Source organism: Schistocerca cancellata, chromosome 5 (assembly GCF_023864275.1).
Source record: "Schistocerca cancellata isolate TAMUIC-IGC-003103 chromosome 5, iqSchCanc2.1, whole genome shotgun sequence".
Taxonomy (NCBI): Eukaryota; Metazoa; Arthropoda; class Insecta; order Orthoptera; family Acrididae; genus Schistocerca; species Schistocerca cancellata.
In genome coordinates, this window is record NC_064630.1 from 418,884,197 (window position 1) to 418,902,910 (window position 18,714).

At 38.1% G+C, this 18,714-nt stretch overlaps 1 protein-coding gene across 1 annotated transcript in view; it reads right to left on the reverse strand.

Moving 5' to 3' along the window:
- LOC126188880 (dnaJ homolog subfamily C member 7) overlaps positions 1-18,714 on the reverse strand; it is an 86,914-nt gene that overhangs the window by 51,993 nt on the left and 16,207 nt on the right. The window contains exon 3 of the mRNA XM_049930546.1: positions 1,911-2,035. Within this exon, the coding sequence (XP_049786503.1) occupies positions 1,911-2,035 (125 nt within the window). The remainder of the gene's footprint in view (positions 1-1,910; positions 2,036-18,714) is intronic.

The window sequence follows — 18,714 nt, forward strand, 5'->3', positions numbered from 1 at the left end:
CGCGAAGCAATACTGACGCTATGACATATCTTAGAACACTGGTCATTTTTAGACTTAGAGAAAGCTTGACAATGTTGACTGCAACACACTCTTTGAAATCATGAAGGTAGCAGCAGTAACACACTGGGAACAAAAGGCTATTTACAACTTGTACAGAAATTAGACGGCAGTTGTAAGAGTTGAGGGGCATGAAGAGGAAGCAGTTATTGACAAGGGAGTGAGACAGGTTTGTAGCCTACCCCTGATCTTGTTCAATCTATACATTGAACAAGCAGTAAAGGAAACCAAGGAAATATTTGGAATAGGAATTAAAGTTAAGGGAAACAAATAAAAACTTTGAGATTTGCTGATGACATTTTAATTCTGTCAGAGACAGCAAAGGACTTGGAAGAACAGTTGAATACAATGGGTAGTGTGTTGAAAGAAGGATATATGATGAACATCAACAAAAGCAGAACAAGGATAATGGAATGTATTCCAATTAAATCAGGTGATGCTAAGGGAATTAGATTAGGAAATAAGACATTAAGTAGTAGATGTGTTTTGCTATTTTGGCAGCAAAATAACTGATGATGGCCAAAGTAAAGAGGTTATAAAATTTAGATTAGCAATACCAAGAAAAGTGTTTCTGAAAAAGAGAAATTTACAAACACAGAATATGGATTTAGGTGTTAGGAAATTTTTTCCGGAAGTATTTGTATGGAGCACGGAAATATATGAAAGAGAAACACAGACAAACAGTTTAGACATGAAGAGAACATAAGCTTTAGAAATGTGGTGCTACAGAATAGACCACATGACTAATGTGGAGGTACCGAATGAATTGGGAAGAAGTGATATCTTTGGCACAACATGACAAGAAGAAGAGATCAGCTGATAGGACACATTCTACGACATCAAGGAATCACCAACTTAGTATTGGGGGGGGGGGGGGGGGGGGGGAGCACAGGGGTAAACATTGTAGAGGGAGACAGAGATGAATACAGTATGCAGATTCAGAAGGCTGTTAAGTTGCAGTACTTATCTGATGATGATGATGAGACTTACACAGAGAGCTGCATCACCAGTCTTTGGAATGGATACCACCACCACCACCACCACCACCACCACCACCACAACAACAACAACAACAAAAAGTTTGCACTAGTAGTATAGATATTGCCAGGAAAGCCATATTTTTAATGAAATAAATGTCATACTTCATACTTCAGAATGTATTTTTGCTGTAGCTGGTAAAAATGGTGTTCACAGAGCAAGGAAATTTTATTTGTTATGTAAATATAAAATAATTGCAGCACATCCTTAGTTTGGCACAACATTTTTGATTGAGTAATACATAAGCTCTGTTACAAAAAAATTATATGATGAAATATCCCCCGTAGATCACCACACACAAAAACAACAGCCTGACATACTTGCAGAGTTAGTATATTAATACGATGAAACAGTTTCACAAGTTATCTAGCTGTATGTAGTGCCCTAATAAAAAAAGACATATGGGGACTACAAAGTTCTTTCAGCTGATTTCCTGATACTTCCTATATGGTGAAACACATACAAATCCTGTATGAGAATGCAGGCTTTCTCGGCGAATCTCGATGATAAGATCTTCTCGGGTTGACAGCAGAGTCAATGTGTTTTTTCCCCCGGCAACATTTCAGTAAGTTTCTTACTTGCCATCTTCACTTCGCCTGAAGATGTCAAGTACGAAAGATATCAAGTACGAAACTTGCTGAAACGTTGCTGGGAAAAACACATTGACTCTACTGTCAACCCGAGAAGATTTTATCACATACAAATCCTTTCAAACTTTCACATATTCAGGAAGAAAATCCAGTTTTGACAATATTCAGTAACTTACTCTTTCGCAAAAATGAATTATCGTAAAGTAAATATTACAGTATACTTGCTTTAACAAATCTTGGATCCAGAAGAACTGATTTCCTGGCATCTTCTAGAGCCTCCTTATACTGATGTAGCATCATGTAACAAGCAGAGCGATTCCCATAGTATGATGGCGAATCAGGACACAGTTCTATGTGAAATTAATGAAAAGTATTAGAAGTGAAAACTGGGAAACAATTAAGCATTAGTCAATAAATTATGAAGAGTGTGTGTATTACATTGAAATTCTGATCTTGTTGTAGAAGAATAGTAACATGCAACATCTGTAAAATTTATGGGACCAGTTTACTAATGGCTTCCCACACATTTACCACAAAGCATAGGCCTTACATTATTAGGTTGGTGCAAAAGTTCATAGCGTTTTTCCATATGTTTAATAAACATGACAAATACACATAATAGTTACTTTAGTCATCAATAATATATTCTCCTTCACTGTTTGTAACAGTCTGCCAATCCTGGGGTAACTTTTGATTTCACGACTGTAGAAATCACATGGTTTTGAGACTAAGAACTCATCGAGCCATGTTCGGAATGCATTTTCAGCTGCAAAGGAAGTTCTTTGAAGGTTGTTCGATAGAAAATGGAAAATCTGTGGGTGCGAGATAAGGTGAAGAAGGTGAGTGCGGAATGAGTTCCTGACAGCTCCTGTATAGTGTTTCTTGTCACTCTAGCAGAATGTGGGCGGGTATTATGGAGTAGCCTCACTTCAGGCCATCTCGAAATGACAAAATGTAAACTCAAATACCAACCATAAACTACAAATAAAATATGACAGTCAATAAATAAACTCACAGCAACTGGAACACCAACATTGGGGAGGGGGAAAGGGAACCATGCTATGAACTAATGCACTAACCTAATAGTCTAACAGTAACAGATACTGTGAGCAATTATGAATAGTAAAGATGACGCAGCAGGTTATTCTCAGTAGTCAATAACATAATGACAATGTTAAACAATCAAATTACATTCAATTTTCATTCCACAGACCCAAAACTGAGACGATTCTTGTGAATATGAAACATGTCATAAAATATAACATAGAACATTTGGATATAATGCTCACTTCCCAAATCATTTGTCAGGAGGTTGTCACAAATGGCAATACATTAAAGTAAACAAACTTTTAATATTTACAGAATACACTATCAGAATGAAACGCAGATAGAACTTTTATTGTCATACACCAAATACCTAATCTTGACTGTTGTGACTAAGCTCTGTCAAAATTGAAACCTAACAGACACTTTTACTTAAGCTGGTCTAATAATTCCCATTAAGATCTTCATCTATAGAATAGAAGAAGTTGTCTACCGAAAAGTCTTTCAAACTCTGTATAAACTGTTTTTTATCTGGAACAAAGTTTTTAATGGTTGCTGGCAAGTTATTGAAATGTGTCTTCCTGAATACTGGATCTCTTTTTGGACCAAGGTAAGTGATTTTAGGTGTTTATGTAGATTGTTCTTGTTACCAGTATTGATATGTATTGAGCTATTGCTTGGAAAGAGACATTATTTGCAACAAATTTCAGTAAGGAATAAATATACTGAGAAACAGTGGTTAGACTAAGCAGTTCTGAACAGGTTTTTCCACCATGTTCTTTAATCTACACCACAAACAAGTCTTATTACACACTTTTGTACTCCAAAACTTTTTCTTGGTTTGATGACTTATGCCACAACATGATCCCATATAACATAATGGAATGAAAGTACGCAAAGCATGCTTTTTTTTTTATATTTGTATCTCCTACATCTAACTTCATTCACATTGCAAATACAGACTTGGTTAGGTGCTTCAGCAATTCTGTGGTATACCCTTGCCAACTGAATTTATTATCGAGTTGTAATACCACAAATTTAACACTGCCAACCTCTTCTATCTGCATATCTTTGTATGTTATATACATGTTTGTTTATTGGTCCAGTAAATCTTATATACATATAATGTATTACAGGTGTTGGACATATTTTACAGTACAATAGTATTAGGCAACTGTTCTACTTTGTTACTCATATAATATGAGAAACTGTAAAAACAATTCTTTAATAAAAAAGTTTTCACAACTTTTTTGAATGCATTTATATGTTTGATATTCATAAACATTTATGGAAGCTTATTGTAGATTGTTACACCAGGACAATAAGCACCCTTTTGAGATAGATGTTTGCTGGAATAATTCACATGGATATTTCCACTTAAAGTAGTATGGTGCTCATGCACAGCAGTGTTTTGTATAAAGAGATTTGTATAGAGAGATTTCCACCACCCCGTACACAAGAAAGCTGTCCTTAACATGTTGGTTCATAGAGCCAAGATTATCTCTGATGACGACCACCTACAGTCTGAATTGCAGAACTTGAAACGTGTTTTCGGGGAAAATGGATATAGCAAAAAAGACATGGCAAATGCTTTCAAGGGCCGCCGACGAAAGAAAGCTGGTGAATCAGAAGAAGAAGCCCAACGGACTGTATTCCTGCTATACTGTGGAGCAACTAGCAGTAAGTTAGGACGTCTGCTGCAGAAACATGGGCTAAAACCAGTGTTCCGGCCCGCCCCCAAGATACGGGACATGTTGCGCCCTGTTAAGGACAACATTGCTCTCCGAGTGTCCGGTGTGTATGGTGTACCTTGTGAATGTGGCAGCATGTACATTGGACAGACAATTTGCACGGTTGCGGAGCATTGTACTGAGCACAAGCGCCATATAAAACAAAGGGAGCTTGACAAGTCGGCCATAGCAGAGCATTGCCTAGAAAATGGACATCAGATACAGTTCGAAAATACAAGTGCTGGCTCATGCTTCTACATATTGGGACTCAATTATAAAGGAAGCTGCCGAGATTCGCTTAAACAGAAACAATTTCAACAGAGACCAGGGATACACACTCAGCAGGGCATGGGGACAGGCGTTGGACATCGAAAGAAAGCAGAGACAGATGCACAACGCGGGAGCGGCAGTTTCAAACGTGGCGCCTCCCCCTGGCGCCACCTGACGTCACTGGTGCTGCCACAAGCTGCCAGGGTCGACTTACGCGCGTGCGCCGCATTGGATCGATCTGATTGGCTGCTGATGATGTCATCACGCCTATATAAGCAAGAGACCGTAACAGCCCCGGCAGTCAGTGAACTCCTGACGACGATGGCGGAGATGGCCATCGAAAGCTCGAGCATTTTATTTGAATTGACGCGGCTGGAAAACCGAGAACGTTTTATTCATGTATGCCGTCGCGAAAGACTCCGAGGACACAAAGAGATTCTCTTTCTTCATCACACTTTTTTACAATGAGCATAATTTCTAGGATATAAATGCAGGGAAGAGGGTGAATATTTAAATCTTTAAAAAATTGCTCAGAGAAACTTCTATTTTTTTTCAATTTTTATAATTCAGATTATTTTCTTCTGCTTCCTCACCATTGTTATGGCAGGAGGAGAATTTTCCCAAAATATAATACAATGTCTTAACAGTGTCACAAGTTTTACAGTTTCAAGAGTTGCATTGCTGGGTGATATTCTAACTACGTATGTTAGTTTAGAGTATTAGAAGTTCACAGATGTTATGTGAGAGTTCCATTTCAGATTTCTGGCAGTCAAAGGCCTAGAAATTGTCATAGTGACATTCTGAATTATTTCATGGTTGTTCATGTAAATTGCTGACTTTACAGTATATTTATTTTGGTGGGGCTGAAAGTCTAGAGTAGGGTGAAGGCTCTAGTTTTGGCCACTACCCCACTTATGGCCACCTTGATGTCAAAGGTTAATTTTTAAGCTTCTCTGGAATACCAGCCAGTTCTACTATAGATTATTATAAACTTTGTGAAAGGCTCTCTTCATTTGTCTACATAATAATTCTTTTGTCTGTTTTTGTTTGGAGACACCATTTTGTGAAATGATCAGTGTTGCAGAAGCTGGGTTTTGCAGAAGTTTTCTTTAAGCAACACATGATCTGTTTTTTTGTATTTTACATGTTTAAATAAAACATCAGAAGAAACTTAATCTGTTCAGAGGTAAGATAAGACATTATATTTTCATTTCTTTTAAGTTTTATATCGCTCAGCCTAAAAACATGTTATCAAAAGTATGTGGCCATTAACAGATCCATATTTAGCCCTGGTTCCGTGTTATGGCCACGCATGTGGCCATAAGTGGAGACATATATGTATCCTGTTTTGGCCACTTCTAAAAACTGATACAAAAACATCAATATTAGTGTTCTGTCCTACATTACACTAGGCTAATTTTATTTAAATAGGCTTATTAAAATATTTTTGGTATTTTTATATCAATATATACCTCATTGTTAGTATTGTCTTGGCATATCATACTAATTTACCTATGCTTGTAAGATACAAAATATGCAATAGGCACTATTCAAATATGCAACATTCTTTAACTAAATCTTTGTGCATTATTTATAGGAAAAATGAGTCAATCAAAGAATAAGAAGTTTCAGTATTCTCCCAGCAAAGTTAAAGATGCTTTAAAGGCTATTGATGAGGGAATGAAGGTTGCTACTGCAAGCAAGTTGTACAAAGTTCCAAGGACAACATTAAGAAACAAAATTTCTGGTGTATCTCCAAAAGAATCTACAGGGCACTGTGGTCCACAATCTGTCTTAGGAGAACAAATTGAAAAAAAAATTGGTGGACTGGGTTTTGGACTGTTCTAGCATGGGATTTCCAGTTACTAAAGAAAATCTCTGTGCATCTGTGCACAAACTTATTGAGAATGCAGATATGGAAAGTTGTAAGGCTACATTTACTAACAATCGACCTGGAAAAAAGTGGTATTATGGATTTCTTAAGAGGCACAAGGTTCTGTCACAAAAACATGCAGAATATGTCAATAGGTCTAGAGGTTCTGTTACAGAAGAGAAAATAAGAAACTGGTTTCACGAAGTATCCATCACTTTAAATGATATGGATGTGTTAAATGACCCAAATAGAATTTTTAATATGGATGAAACTTCTTTTTTTCTGGCTCCTAAATGGGAATTAATCATAGGTCCTCGTGGCCATCATGTTTATGAAGAGTCGTGTAACTCTGACAAAGATAACGTTACTACATTGTTTGCAGTGAATGCTGCTGGAAAATTTGCTCCTCCCTTAACACTGTTCAAATATGCAAGGATTCCAGCATCATTGGTGAAAGCAGCTCCTCCAAACTGGGGCATTGGAAAAACAGAAAATGGGTGGATGACAGGTGAAAGTTTTTTTGAGTATATAACAAATGTATTTGATCCATACTTGAAAGAAGCTGAAATTCCCCGGCCTGTAGTAATATTTTTAGATGGGCACTGCTCTCATTTGACACTTCATTTGAGCCGATATTGTAGGGAAAATCAGATCATTCTAGTTGCTCTCCATCCCAATTCTACACACATCTTGCAACCATTAGATGTAGCTGTCTTTGGACCTATGAAAAAAATGTGGAAGAAGATTGTTCAGAAATGGCATTTTGAAAATAATGGCACTGAAATTTCAAAATCTGATGTACCTTCTGTTCTGTCACAAATTATTACAGAACCTAAAATGGTGGCAAATATTCGTGCTGGTTTCAGGGCCACTGGTCTGTTTCCATTTAATGTGAACAATGTAGATTACAGCAAGATAGTTGTTCGTAGTATACCAGCCTCAACCACAGTTCAGACAAATGAGGAACTTCAGAGACATTTCTCATACATAGAAAAGCAAATTGATCCTGTCCTTCTAGATGAGTTCAGAGCAACCAAGAGAAGCAATCATGAGTGGGAAGGAAATCAAGAAGCATTATTACTTTTCAAGTTCTGGAGAAAAATAGCTGATGAGGTTGAAATGCATGGTGCTAGTGGTAACACTGATGACATTCTGACAGATAGCATAGCGCCTCCCTCTGAAGATAATCAAACAGAGAATGTTTCACAAAATGCAGACAGACTTAATCAAAATGTTGATAATATTGACATATTTTCAACACGCAATTCAGATATTCCTTCAACACCCACCAACAGTCTTATTCCTGCAGATATATCAACAACCCCCAACAGTATTTCACATAATTCAGTTACTCCAATATCCAACCATAGTCCATCTTCAGTGTGTATCCAAGTGACACCACCAAAATCATTAGCAACAGTTTTTGAAAGTGTCATCACTTGGCCAGAACCTAAACAACGAGGCACAAAGAGAAAGAAAGAACATACACCCACTGTTGTGACTAGTGACAAGTGGGTGGAATATCATGAACTGAAGGAAAAAGAGAAGCAGGAGAAGGAGCAGGAAAAAAGGAAGAGAAAAGCTATGAAGGAATTAAAGTCCAAAGAGCAGCACTTGGCATTCTCACACGTAAAAAAGGGGAAAACAAGAAACAGACAAGAGTTAAGTGATAGGCCAACAAGTTCTTCCGAGGAATGAGAATGGACGGACAATGGAAGCAGTTTCGATGACTATGTAGAAGGAGATGAAGATGAAATACCAGAAAATGTGAAACTATCTTCGAGTGAGAATTTGAAAGTAGGGGACTTTATTTTGGTAAAATTTAGTTTAACAGGAAATAGAAGAACAAGACCTGCAATTTTTAAGTATGTATCTGTAATTTTGAAAGTGCTTTCTGACTCTGAATATGAAATTCAGTGTCTAAAAAGTTCTAATGTTCAGAAAACTTGTTTCGAATACATTGCAAATGATGTTTCGACTATAACGGGTGAAGATATTATAGGGAAACTGCCAGATCCAGTCTTGATGCAAGAAGGACGTTCATTAAAAACAAAGTTCCCTGGTTCCATTGATACTCGTGAGAAATAAACTTGTGTGGAAATTGATTTAAGTAATTACTGGGACAATTCTTTGCCTAACGAATTTTTTTTTCTGTTCATTCAGTTTCTGTACCTTTTACCTATTTGATGTATGTTTGTTGTCTGTTGTCTTATATACTTGTATAAAGCAGAAATTACTTTCTGGCACATGGATTGACAATTATTTTAGCCATAGTTTTATTATAATATGAAGTGGCCATAAGTGGGGAAACAACTGGCCATAGGTGGGGTTAACATGGCCAAAACTGGGGAAATGCGCCATTTATTTTTCAATATTTTTTTCTGCTTTTGTTAAATAACTTAGAATATTTGTTTTTACATGGTTGTAATATGTAGACTTTGAAGCAATAGATACAATTTTTTTAAGTAATTCGTATACTTTCTTCCTATACTAAAAATGTGGTGTATCTCGAATTGCCCTTAATGTGGCCATAACTGGGGCCTCGACCCTAACTGTACTGTTTTTATGTGGGCCATTGCACAGCTTTATCTGTGATGACACCTGCAGCAGTGGTAAGATCATTATTTTTCACCTCAATAAGCAGACTGGTATCATCTGCAAATAGTACTACTTTTGCGTTATTTACAAGAGGGTAGATAATTAATGTAGACTAGAAAAAGAAATGATCTTATGAAACAGCCCTGAGGTACATTGTGTGTAAGTGAGGGCAGAAGTGGGAGGTAGTTCTGGGTCGTGTTAATGTGTCTGTGTTGGACTTCTGTAACCTGAGACTGATTACTTAAGCAGGATTTCAGCCTCTCATTTGGCACCCCTCCCACACTGTAACAATCAAGCTTTTTTTAAGATAACTTAATGATCTATAACATCAAAAGCCTTTGTCACGTCCAAAAAAGTACCTGAAATTTGTGAGTGATTGACCATTGCAGCGTGGCTGACAAGATGAAAGGTAGCAGTCTCAGTGGAATGTTGTCCTCTGAAACGATGCTGGCAAACTGACAGTATATTACTCTGACTAAAAATTCCGTTAGCTGAGCCAGGAAGATTTGTTCTATACTCTTTGAAAAAGCCAGATTGCAATGCTACATGTCTATAATTTGACATTTTCAAAGAGTCGCCTTTCTTATAGTGAGATGTATAACTTTAGCAGTTTTTAGCACACGTGGAAAAATGCCCTTTGACAGTGAAGAATTGCAAATGTCTAGTAATGGTGTGATGACAAAGTTTGTTGACAGTTTTATTATATGATCAGGGGTCTGATATTGCGGTTTTATAATGAACTTATTATTTTTCGTACCTTACCTTGACTAGCAGGAGCAAGGAACACTGTGTTTTTGTTGGTACTGAGGTTTGTAAGTGAAGTGCCCAGACATCCTTCACAGCTAATTTACCAAATTTTTTGGGCACTAAATCTTTGCAATTGTATGTAGCAAAGCTCAAATTAAACAGGTGTGCAATTAACTTTGGATTGGTCATTATGGAATAGAGCAACACTCTTATCAGTTTCAATTTTCCCATTAAGTTTCTGCACAGCTTTCCATAATGCCTTAGTCTTGTTTGACAATTCCCTGGTATATTGGTAATTTTCTCTTAATTTAGCTTCTTTACAACCTACTTCAGAACTGATTTGTATTTTTTTTAATAGCTTAGAAATTCTAGATCACTGTTTTTTTTTTAAATTAGAATAAAGCTCTCGTCCTGTTACAGGAGACTAATTCCTACTGTAACCCAGTTTTTGTTTGTTAGGATTAGATTTACAAAGAGTTTTATCAAACAATTCATTAGATAGCAAATGCAGAAAATGTTCTATATTTCACTTCTCTTATATACAAGAGGGTCCTCCACATATGGAGGGCAGCTGATGGGCACAGTATGTAGCTGAGCCCAATGATCAATATATCCCGTGTTGAATGTCTGAGCTGATTATCTATCTTCATTTACTCAAACTTGGTCAGGCAGAGTGGCACTAGTTTTTGTAATATGGTTCGGGGAGTTTATTGTTACATGCAGGTTGTGACTTTTGATGACATTAAGAAAGCTCTCTCTTTCTGTACTGCTGCTTATGAAATTGCTGTTAAGATCACCACATAGTACACCAGTTCTTTCATAATTTTTGAATTTACTTACAAAAAGATCAAGATATTTTAAAAATCTGATGATCTATAAATCCATAATATTATTACCTTCAATATGGTTAATTATGGCTGTATCCTCAAACACCACCTCTTTTGCAGTTTTACACACAGAGTCTAATATCTTGTAATCTGAGTTCTGTTTGCCATATATACAACTTCCTCCATGTTTTGATACAGTTTTGCAAAAGGGAGCCTGTTAGTTTAAAGTTCTCAATTTTTAGGTTTTGTAAATAGTCATTGTGCACCCAATGTTCGTACATGCCTAAAACTGAAACATCTCTCCAGTCACAAATTGACTTTTCGGGTTTATCACTGAACCTCATCGTGTAAATCCCACAATATTTCAGCAGTGTGCTGCATCTAGTCATGAATCTGATGTTCTTTTTTTCCCTGTTTTGATTGAATGGCAGCCAGTGCTGGATTCCAGATGGCATGTAACTGAAAACCTGCATTCATGTTAAGATTGACCACTGTACACTTATGTATAGCCTCCTTAACAACACAGTCCCAGGAAAAGGATGCTAACGATAAAATTTCCATCTTTTTGTAAAATGTGATCCCCATGTCCAGGCAAAGTTCACCACCAATGATTTACTTGGTTGCTCCAGGTGTGGTATTGATGGTGTCCCATGAAACGTTCTTGCACAATTCAGCATGTCTGCCTAATAAGATTTTCCACATTGGCACAGGATGTTATATGCACCACATTTCCTAAGGCCAAGGTCATCTTTGACCAAGCACAGTAAAATCCTCAATTTTGCTAGAGGCCAAAAAACACCCTTGATGTCATGCCTTTTGAGGATTCTTTCTATTCTTTAAGACAAGGCACAAAAATAGGGCAATAACTCGATTGCAATGGTTGCCTCCGCATCTTCATTTACATCCCTGCTTTGAATTTGCTTAGAACAGAATGCATGGCGTATCTGTCTATCGGAATAGCCATTCTGTCGGTATACCTTTTTTAGGAGTTGCGGCTCACCAGGTAGACTGTTGGCATCTGAGACCATGTGTGGTCTATGCACCAAAGAGCATAGGACACTACCACATTGTGCAGGGCGATGACAACTTGTGGCCTGCAAATGTAGCTCCATTTAAGTTTGTTTATGATACACACTTTGTACCATTGTACCATTGGCTTTTCTTCTGACCATGACATCCAGGAATGGTAAAATGGCATCTTTTTCCAATTCCACTGTGAACTGTATACTTGGGTGAAGTGAGTTGGATGCTGGAGAAACACAGGTCTGTATTCTGTGGGACCACGCCAAAAATGTACTATCTACATACCACCAAAAACAGGACGATTTGAGACTTCCCAACTGCAGTGCTGTTTCCTCAGTCTTCCATAAAATAGTTGGCCACCATGGGAGACACCACACATTTGTTCAAAATACTGGTCATTGAATAATAAATAAGTTGAGGTAATCACATGTTGAACAATGTCACAATGTCTTTCTCACATTGGCTGCTGATAAGTTGTAACGAGTCCTGCAGAGGCACTTTTGTAAATAAAGATAGAACGTCAAAGCTAACCGAAAGATCTGACTGTTGCAGCTTAAGTGTCTTCAGGTAGCCTATGAAGTCCTCTGAATTTTGGATATGGTGGCCATACTTGCCTGTGAGAGGTTCCAACAGCATACTAAGAGGTTTGGCCAGAAAATCTGATGACACCATGGTGTACAGTAAGGTGTCAAAGTTGAGTGACTGTAGGTACATACAAGACTACTTGGGCAAAAATTTCCAGTTGGTGTGATGAATGGCAGCTAGCCCTAAATACGGAAAAACTTAAGTTAGTGTGGATGAGCAGGAGGATTAAACCTGTGATGTTTGGATACAGTATTACTAGTGTCCTGCTTGTCACAGGCAAGTCATTTAAATATCTGGGCATAGCATTGTGGAGCAAAATGAGGTGGTACGAGCATGTGAGAACTGTGGTAGGGAAGGTGAATGGTTGACTTCGGTTTATTGGGAGACTTTTACGAAAGAGTGCTTCACCTGCAAACGAGACCACTTATAGGACGCTGGTGCGACCTATTCTAGAATACTGCTCGAGTGTTCGGTATTCATACCAGGTCGGATTGAAGGAAGACACTGAAGCAATTCAGAGGGGGGGGGGGGGGGGGTTACTAGATTTGTTACAGATAGGTTCAAACAACACGTATGTGTTATGGAGATACTTTGGGAACTTAAAAGGGAACCCCTGAAGGGAAGATGACGTTCTTTTCAAGAAACACTATTGAGAAAATTTAGAGAACCGGCATTTGAAGCTGACTGCCAAACGATTCTACTGCCACCAATATAAATTGAGTATAAGGCAACAAAGACAAGACAAATTAGGGCTTGTATGAAGGCAAATAGACACTAGTTTTCCCTCGCTTTATTTGAGAATGGAACAGGAAAGGAAATAAAAAGTAGTGGTACAGGGTACCCTGTGCCATACATCATATGGTGGCTTGCGGGTATCTATGTAGATGTTGTAATGTCTCTTACAGCGGTCTCTCCATGATATTTTCAGGAATTTTATAAATTATATAACTCAGTACATATCTCGAAATATCTCTTCTTATCTTACCGATTCCTAAACTTTAATATACGATGATTATCAATGCAAAGTAGTTTCAAGCCCTATTATTCCTTGTAGCGTCCATTTACTCCATGGAATAGCTTCTCTGCTATCTGTTTTCTCTTATGAAAAGAATGAGGCAATGCTTGCCGATTAGCCGTGAAAGGAGGAGGATGTTGAGCTAGTCGCCATCTTGATGAGATTCTGTATGAGAAGGAATTTAATACATGAACTACACTAAAGTAAGTGCGTTCGCGTATTATTTAACTGATTATTAATGACAGTGTCTGCTTACTACGCTGTGTTGCACGGGATCAGTGGGGAACGTCTGATTTACACTGGACGAACCTGCCGTTTCGTATGCTAAAGATATCCAGTTTATTATTTAAAAAAAAATAGGCTAACACAGTCTTACCAGCAGATCTCCGGTCTTCCCCATGTGATCACCGAAAGTTAATAATTATTACAAATGTTTTCAGGAGATCGACTGACAATTTTTGTCGCATCGAGACTTCAAAATTGCTTCACTGCCTTATGGAATTTAACTTAAGCTCAATTTAATCAGGATAGAACCGTATTGAACTGTGTGAATGTGATAAGCCTGCTTTGTGAATGAAAAGTCCCTTCATATAGGCATGTTTTTTTACTATCCTGATCAGTGAAGCTAAATCAGGCCGGTGTGAGAGAGGTTTTAAATTTTAGAGTCCACAAAAAAATATTAAAATGTACATGTTGATGAAAATAGGTAGGAGCTCCAATGTTGCTCACTTCGCCCAATAGCGGCCAGTCTTATCAATAGGGAAGCAGATTTTCAATGAAATGCCACCTGGAATCCAGCACTGGCTGCCATTAAATTAAAACAGGGAAAACAGAACTTTCAATTCATGTCTTGACACCATACACTGCTGAGATTTAATTTAGCTTTCAACCAAAGGAGTGTCAGGCAGCACAGTTGTTGCCTACAGCGCACAAATGAAAGGCCTTCCTGCAGCTCCCAGCAGGGAGCACTAGGAGCACCACTTTCCTCCAACTCTGACTGTCTTCCCTCACATACATATTGGCCGCTTCCGATCTGATAAATTTTGCTGCCACCACGCAATCATCAGCCACGTCTTGCAGCTGTGACAGCAGCATCTATCACCACCTGACATCGAGCAGTTGCCTCGATGAAATATGAGAATTACACAATATGATCTGACAGAAAACCCAAGAAGATTATTTGCAACAGATCTGTCAGGGAAGCCTGAAAAGTCACATCTCTCCAGTCATCAATAAGGAGAACACTGAGCTCATTAAGTTTGTTTGGCAGTGACTGAAAATTGTGATGAGCTACTTTTAGAACATAATTGTTCTTTTGTTTTATTTCATCACCTGTGGATGATCATTATTCAAAACTGACTATTTTGTTTTTTTGTTTCCTAAACCTTGTACAGAAGAGTGAAAAAATGGTAGACTGTTCTCATGTATGTTTAAACCTGTGTGAGGTAGAGGCCTATTTGAATCACTCACACTGTCACTGAGTGGTGTAACATTGGTGGAGAGATTTATTAACATAAAAAAAAACATTACTCTTGTCTTGCTGATGCACTGTTTCACTGACTTGACATTTTGTTGTTATTTTTCCCAAGAGCCAATGATTTTTGTCATTGAGGGTTATATCCTCTGTAGCACAGTATTGCACATTCAATTTGCTGCTTACTATTTCTTTGACCTGCATACTACAAAGTTCTTCCCTCATTTGTTGATGTGTGGACCCAGGGATGTGGAATTTTCTTCGTAAACAGCTTATGTTGACAAAAATTACATATCTTGGATCTCTTTATTTGTACTACGCACTACTTTATTTATACATGACCAACTGGTAAGTCGTGATGGTGTGGGACAGAACAGACAATCATATTTGAGCTTCTCGGCTAATTGAGTCTTCTTTCGAGTGAGGTCAAAAGATCTTTAGCTTCATTTCTTACAACATCAATTGTTCCTGACAAGAACATGAAGTCAGTCTGTTGAGCCTGTTGCCCTGTCATGATTCATAGAAGGCAGTGCCTTCAATTTAGCATCTGGTTTCACTATGCTGGTTATAATATGCCTGGTTCTAGATTTCAGTTCAGCTGCTAAATTCTGCCTTCACTGCCTATTCTAGGTGGCTGGTAGTTACTTGAATTTTCTTCCAAGCTTCGTTCTCTCATTTGCCACAAGTTGATTTCTGCTACACATTTTTTTGAAGAATAAGAAATTCTATCACTTTGCTGATTTTCACATCTTTGTCAGTTACTCTTACTTCGTGAATGTTCTTTGTTATGGTATATAGCTGATGTTTCCACTCTACAACAATTTTATCGACACTTCTGATGTTTGATTTCTTTCTTCAGAAAAATCACTTTTTAGAACATCTATATCACTTAACACCACTTTTATAATTTCATCTTTCACCTGCACTGCCAATGCTAAATATGCATTTTCTTCTTCTAAACAGTCTGAACATGGCCATTGAAAATCATCACTGATAAATTTTAGACATGCTTTGGTGCACTTTTCATGCTACCAAAAGCTGCATTTAACACAATGAATTCCTTTGACTACCCAAACTGATTAATTTATTCCTTTTTGGAGTGATGTGATTAGATCTACACCCAGTGCCATCTTGTACAATGTTGGAAGGGAATTTCCTACCGGTTCTGAACAGCATATAATGAGACTTTTCGAAGTTTAATGACAGTGAATTAGTTTTAAACCATTTATTAATGGCCATAAAAATTTGATTAACAGCCATTTCTAAATCTGTACATGACTTGCTATTTATTGCAATGTTTGTATCACCTGCAAGCAAAATAAACTTAGCATATGGGAATGTAACAGATGAGAGGTCATTAACAGAAAAAAAACAGTGGACCAAAGATGGAATCTGCACATAATTTACTTCCCAATGAGATGAAGATGATTGCTTACTCCACAAGTATAGGTAAGGTTTGATCCATTTTGCAGCACTACCATTGACACCATATTATTCTAATTTACTGAAGAGAATGCTACGTTTCACACAGTCAAAGGCTTTTGACAGGTCACAGAATATTTTTGAAAACACCAGCAAAAGTGAAACTGGTTCATAGCAGCAGTATCTCCTCATCCCCCATTCTTGTAAAAAGGCTTAATTTCAGTATATCTTAACCAGTCTGGGAACGTTCTTCTAATAAGAGACTGATTACAAAAATTACTTAAGACATAAAACAACTCTCACGAATGCTACTTGATTAATTTCGTTGATATGTTATCATACCCACTAGAATACTTTGATTTTAGGAATTTTATGATGGATGCTACTTATTTGGGAGAAGTGGGTGTTATTCCCATTTTACTTTAGTCATTTGTAGATATTGGTCTCAGCTATTCCATTACACTCTTTACTGTACCTGATAACCCCAAGTTGTCAGTAACAGAGAAAGTAATTGTTTAAGAGGTTTGCAACACTACAGCATTTATTACCAATGTCTCATTTATTTTTAGAGCTATATGTTCCTCTTCCTTCCTGGCCCCATGTCACTGAGTTCACTATTTCCCATGCAGTTTTTATTTTGTTGCCTGATGTAATTGTCTTTTTCTCATAATAAAGCTGCTTATGTTTGTAAATATTTATTACTAAAAATGTAAAAATTAGCATTTTTACACATTCTAACAAATTATTTACTCGAAAACCCCCATCCGAAACCTTTTGATGTTATTGTCTGTTTAATATGTTGGTAGTCAGTGCAACCACAGTTGGCAATATTTTTCTGTGTAAATTTTTTTTCAGTATTCTGTATATTTCACATCACTGAATTTCTAGTGTAAAATATGCATGTTGGCAACACTCTTTCCAGCACTCTTCTGGTTATAATAAGCAAGTGAGAACTTGCATATAAACCATTCAGCACTGAGTTTTTCGTTTGGTTTGAACTTTTTGTTAGATACAACGTCAGTGATGAAATATCAGAGGCCACCCCTACCACTCCCCGCAATCCTACCTTCTACATGCTTCCTAAAATCTATAAACCTAAACACCCAGGACGCCCCATTTTGGCCGTTTACTGTGTCTCCACTGAAAGAATCTTTGCTCTTGTAGACGAACAACTTCAACCTATTACCCAGAACCTACCCTCCTATATAAAAGATACCAACCATTTCCTCCACAGACTCTCCATAGTTCCTGTCCCTTAACCACACAGTGTCCTGCTCATCACTATTGATGCCACATCCCTGTACACTTACATTACTAATGCCCATGGCCTTACTGCTATTTAACACTACCTTTCCCAACACCCCATGGATTCCAAATCAAGAACCTCTTTCCTAGTCACCAAGACCAACTATATCCTCACCCACAATTACTTCTCCTTTGAAGGCATTACCAAGAAACAAATCTGGGGTACAGCTATGGGCACCCGCATGTCACCATCCTATGCCAACGCATTCATGGGCCATCTAAAAGAATCCTTCCTAAAAACCCAGAATCCCAGACCCCTCACCTGATTCAGATTCATTGATGACATCTCTGCTATCTGGGTTGAACGTGAGGACACCCTATCCACATTCCTCCAGGACCTCAAAAACTCCTCCCTCATTTGCTTCACGTGGTCCTATTCAACCCAACAAGCCATGTTCCTCGATGTTGACCTCCACCTCAAAGATGGCTACATCAGTACCTCTGTCCACATCAAACCTACTAACCACCAGCAATACCTCCATTTCAACAGCTGCCACCGTTCCACACCAAGATATCCCTTCTGTACAGCGTAGCCACCCGTGGTCATTTCACCCTCTCTAAATATACCGAGGGTCTCACTGAAGCCTTCACAGACTAATTATCCTTCCAACCTTGTACAAAACCAAATCTCCCTTGCCTTATCCTTCTAGCCTCCCACGACCTCCCAAAGTCCAACTGTCCGGCCACAAATAAGCATTCCCCTCATAATTCAGTACCACCCAGGACTGGAGCAACTGAATTATATTCTCCGCCAGGGTTTCGATAACCTCTCATCGTGCCCTGAAATGAGAAATGTCCTGCCCACTATCCTTCCCACAGTGGTATTCTGCCATTCACCAAACCTACACAATAGTTGTCCATCCTTTCACAACCAATGCTTCCAATCCCTTGCCTCATGGCTCATATCCCTGTAATAGGCCTAGACGCAAGATCTGTCCCAGACATCCCCCACCACCATCTGGTCACTAATATCACCTATCCCATCAAAGGCAGGGCTACCTGTAAAACCAGTCATGTGATTTACAAGCTAAGCTGCAACCACTGTGCTGCATTCTATGTAGGCATGACAACCAACACAAGCTGTCTGCATGAATGGCCACTGACAAGCTGTGGCCA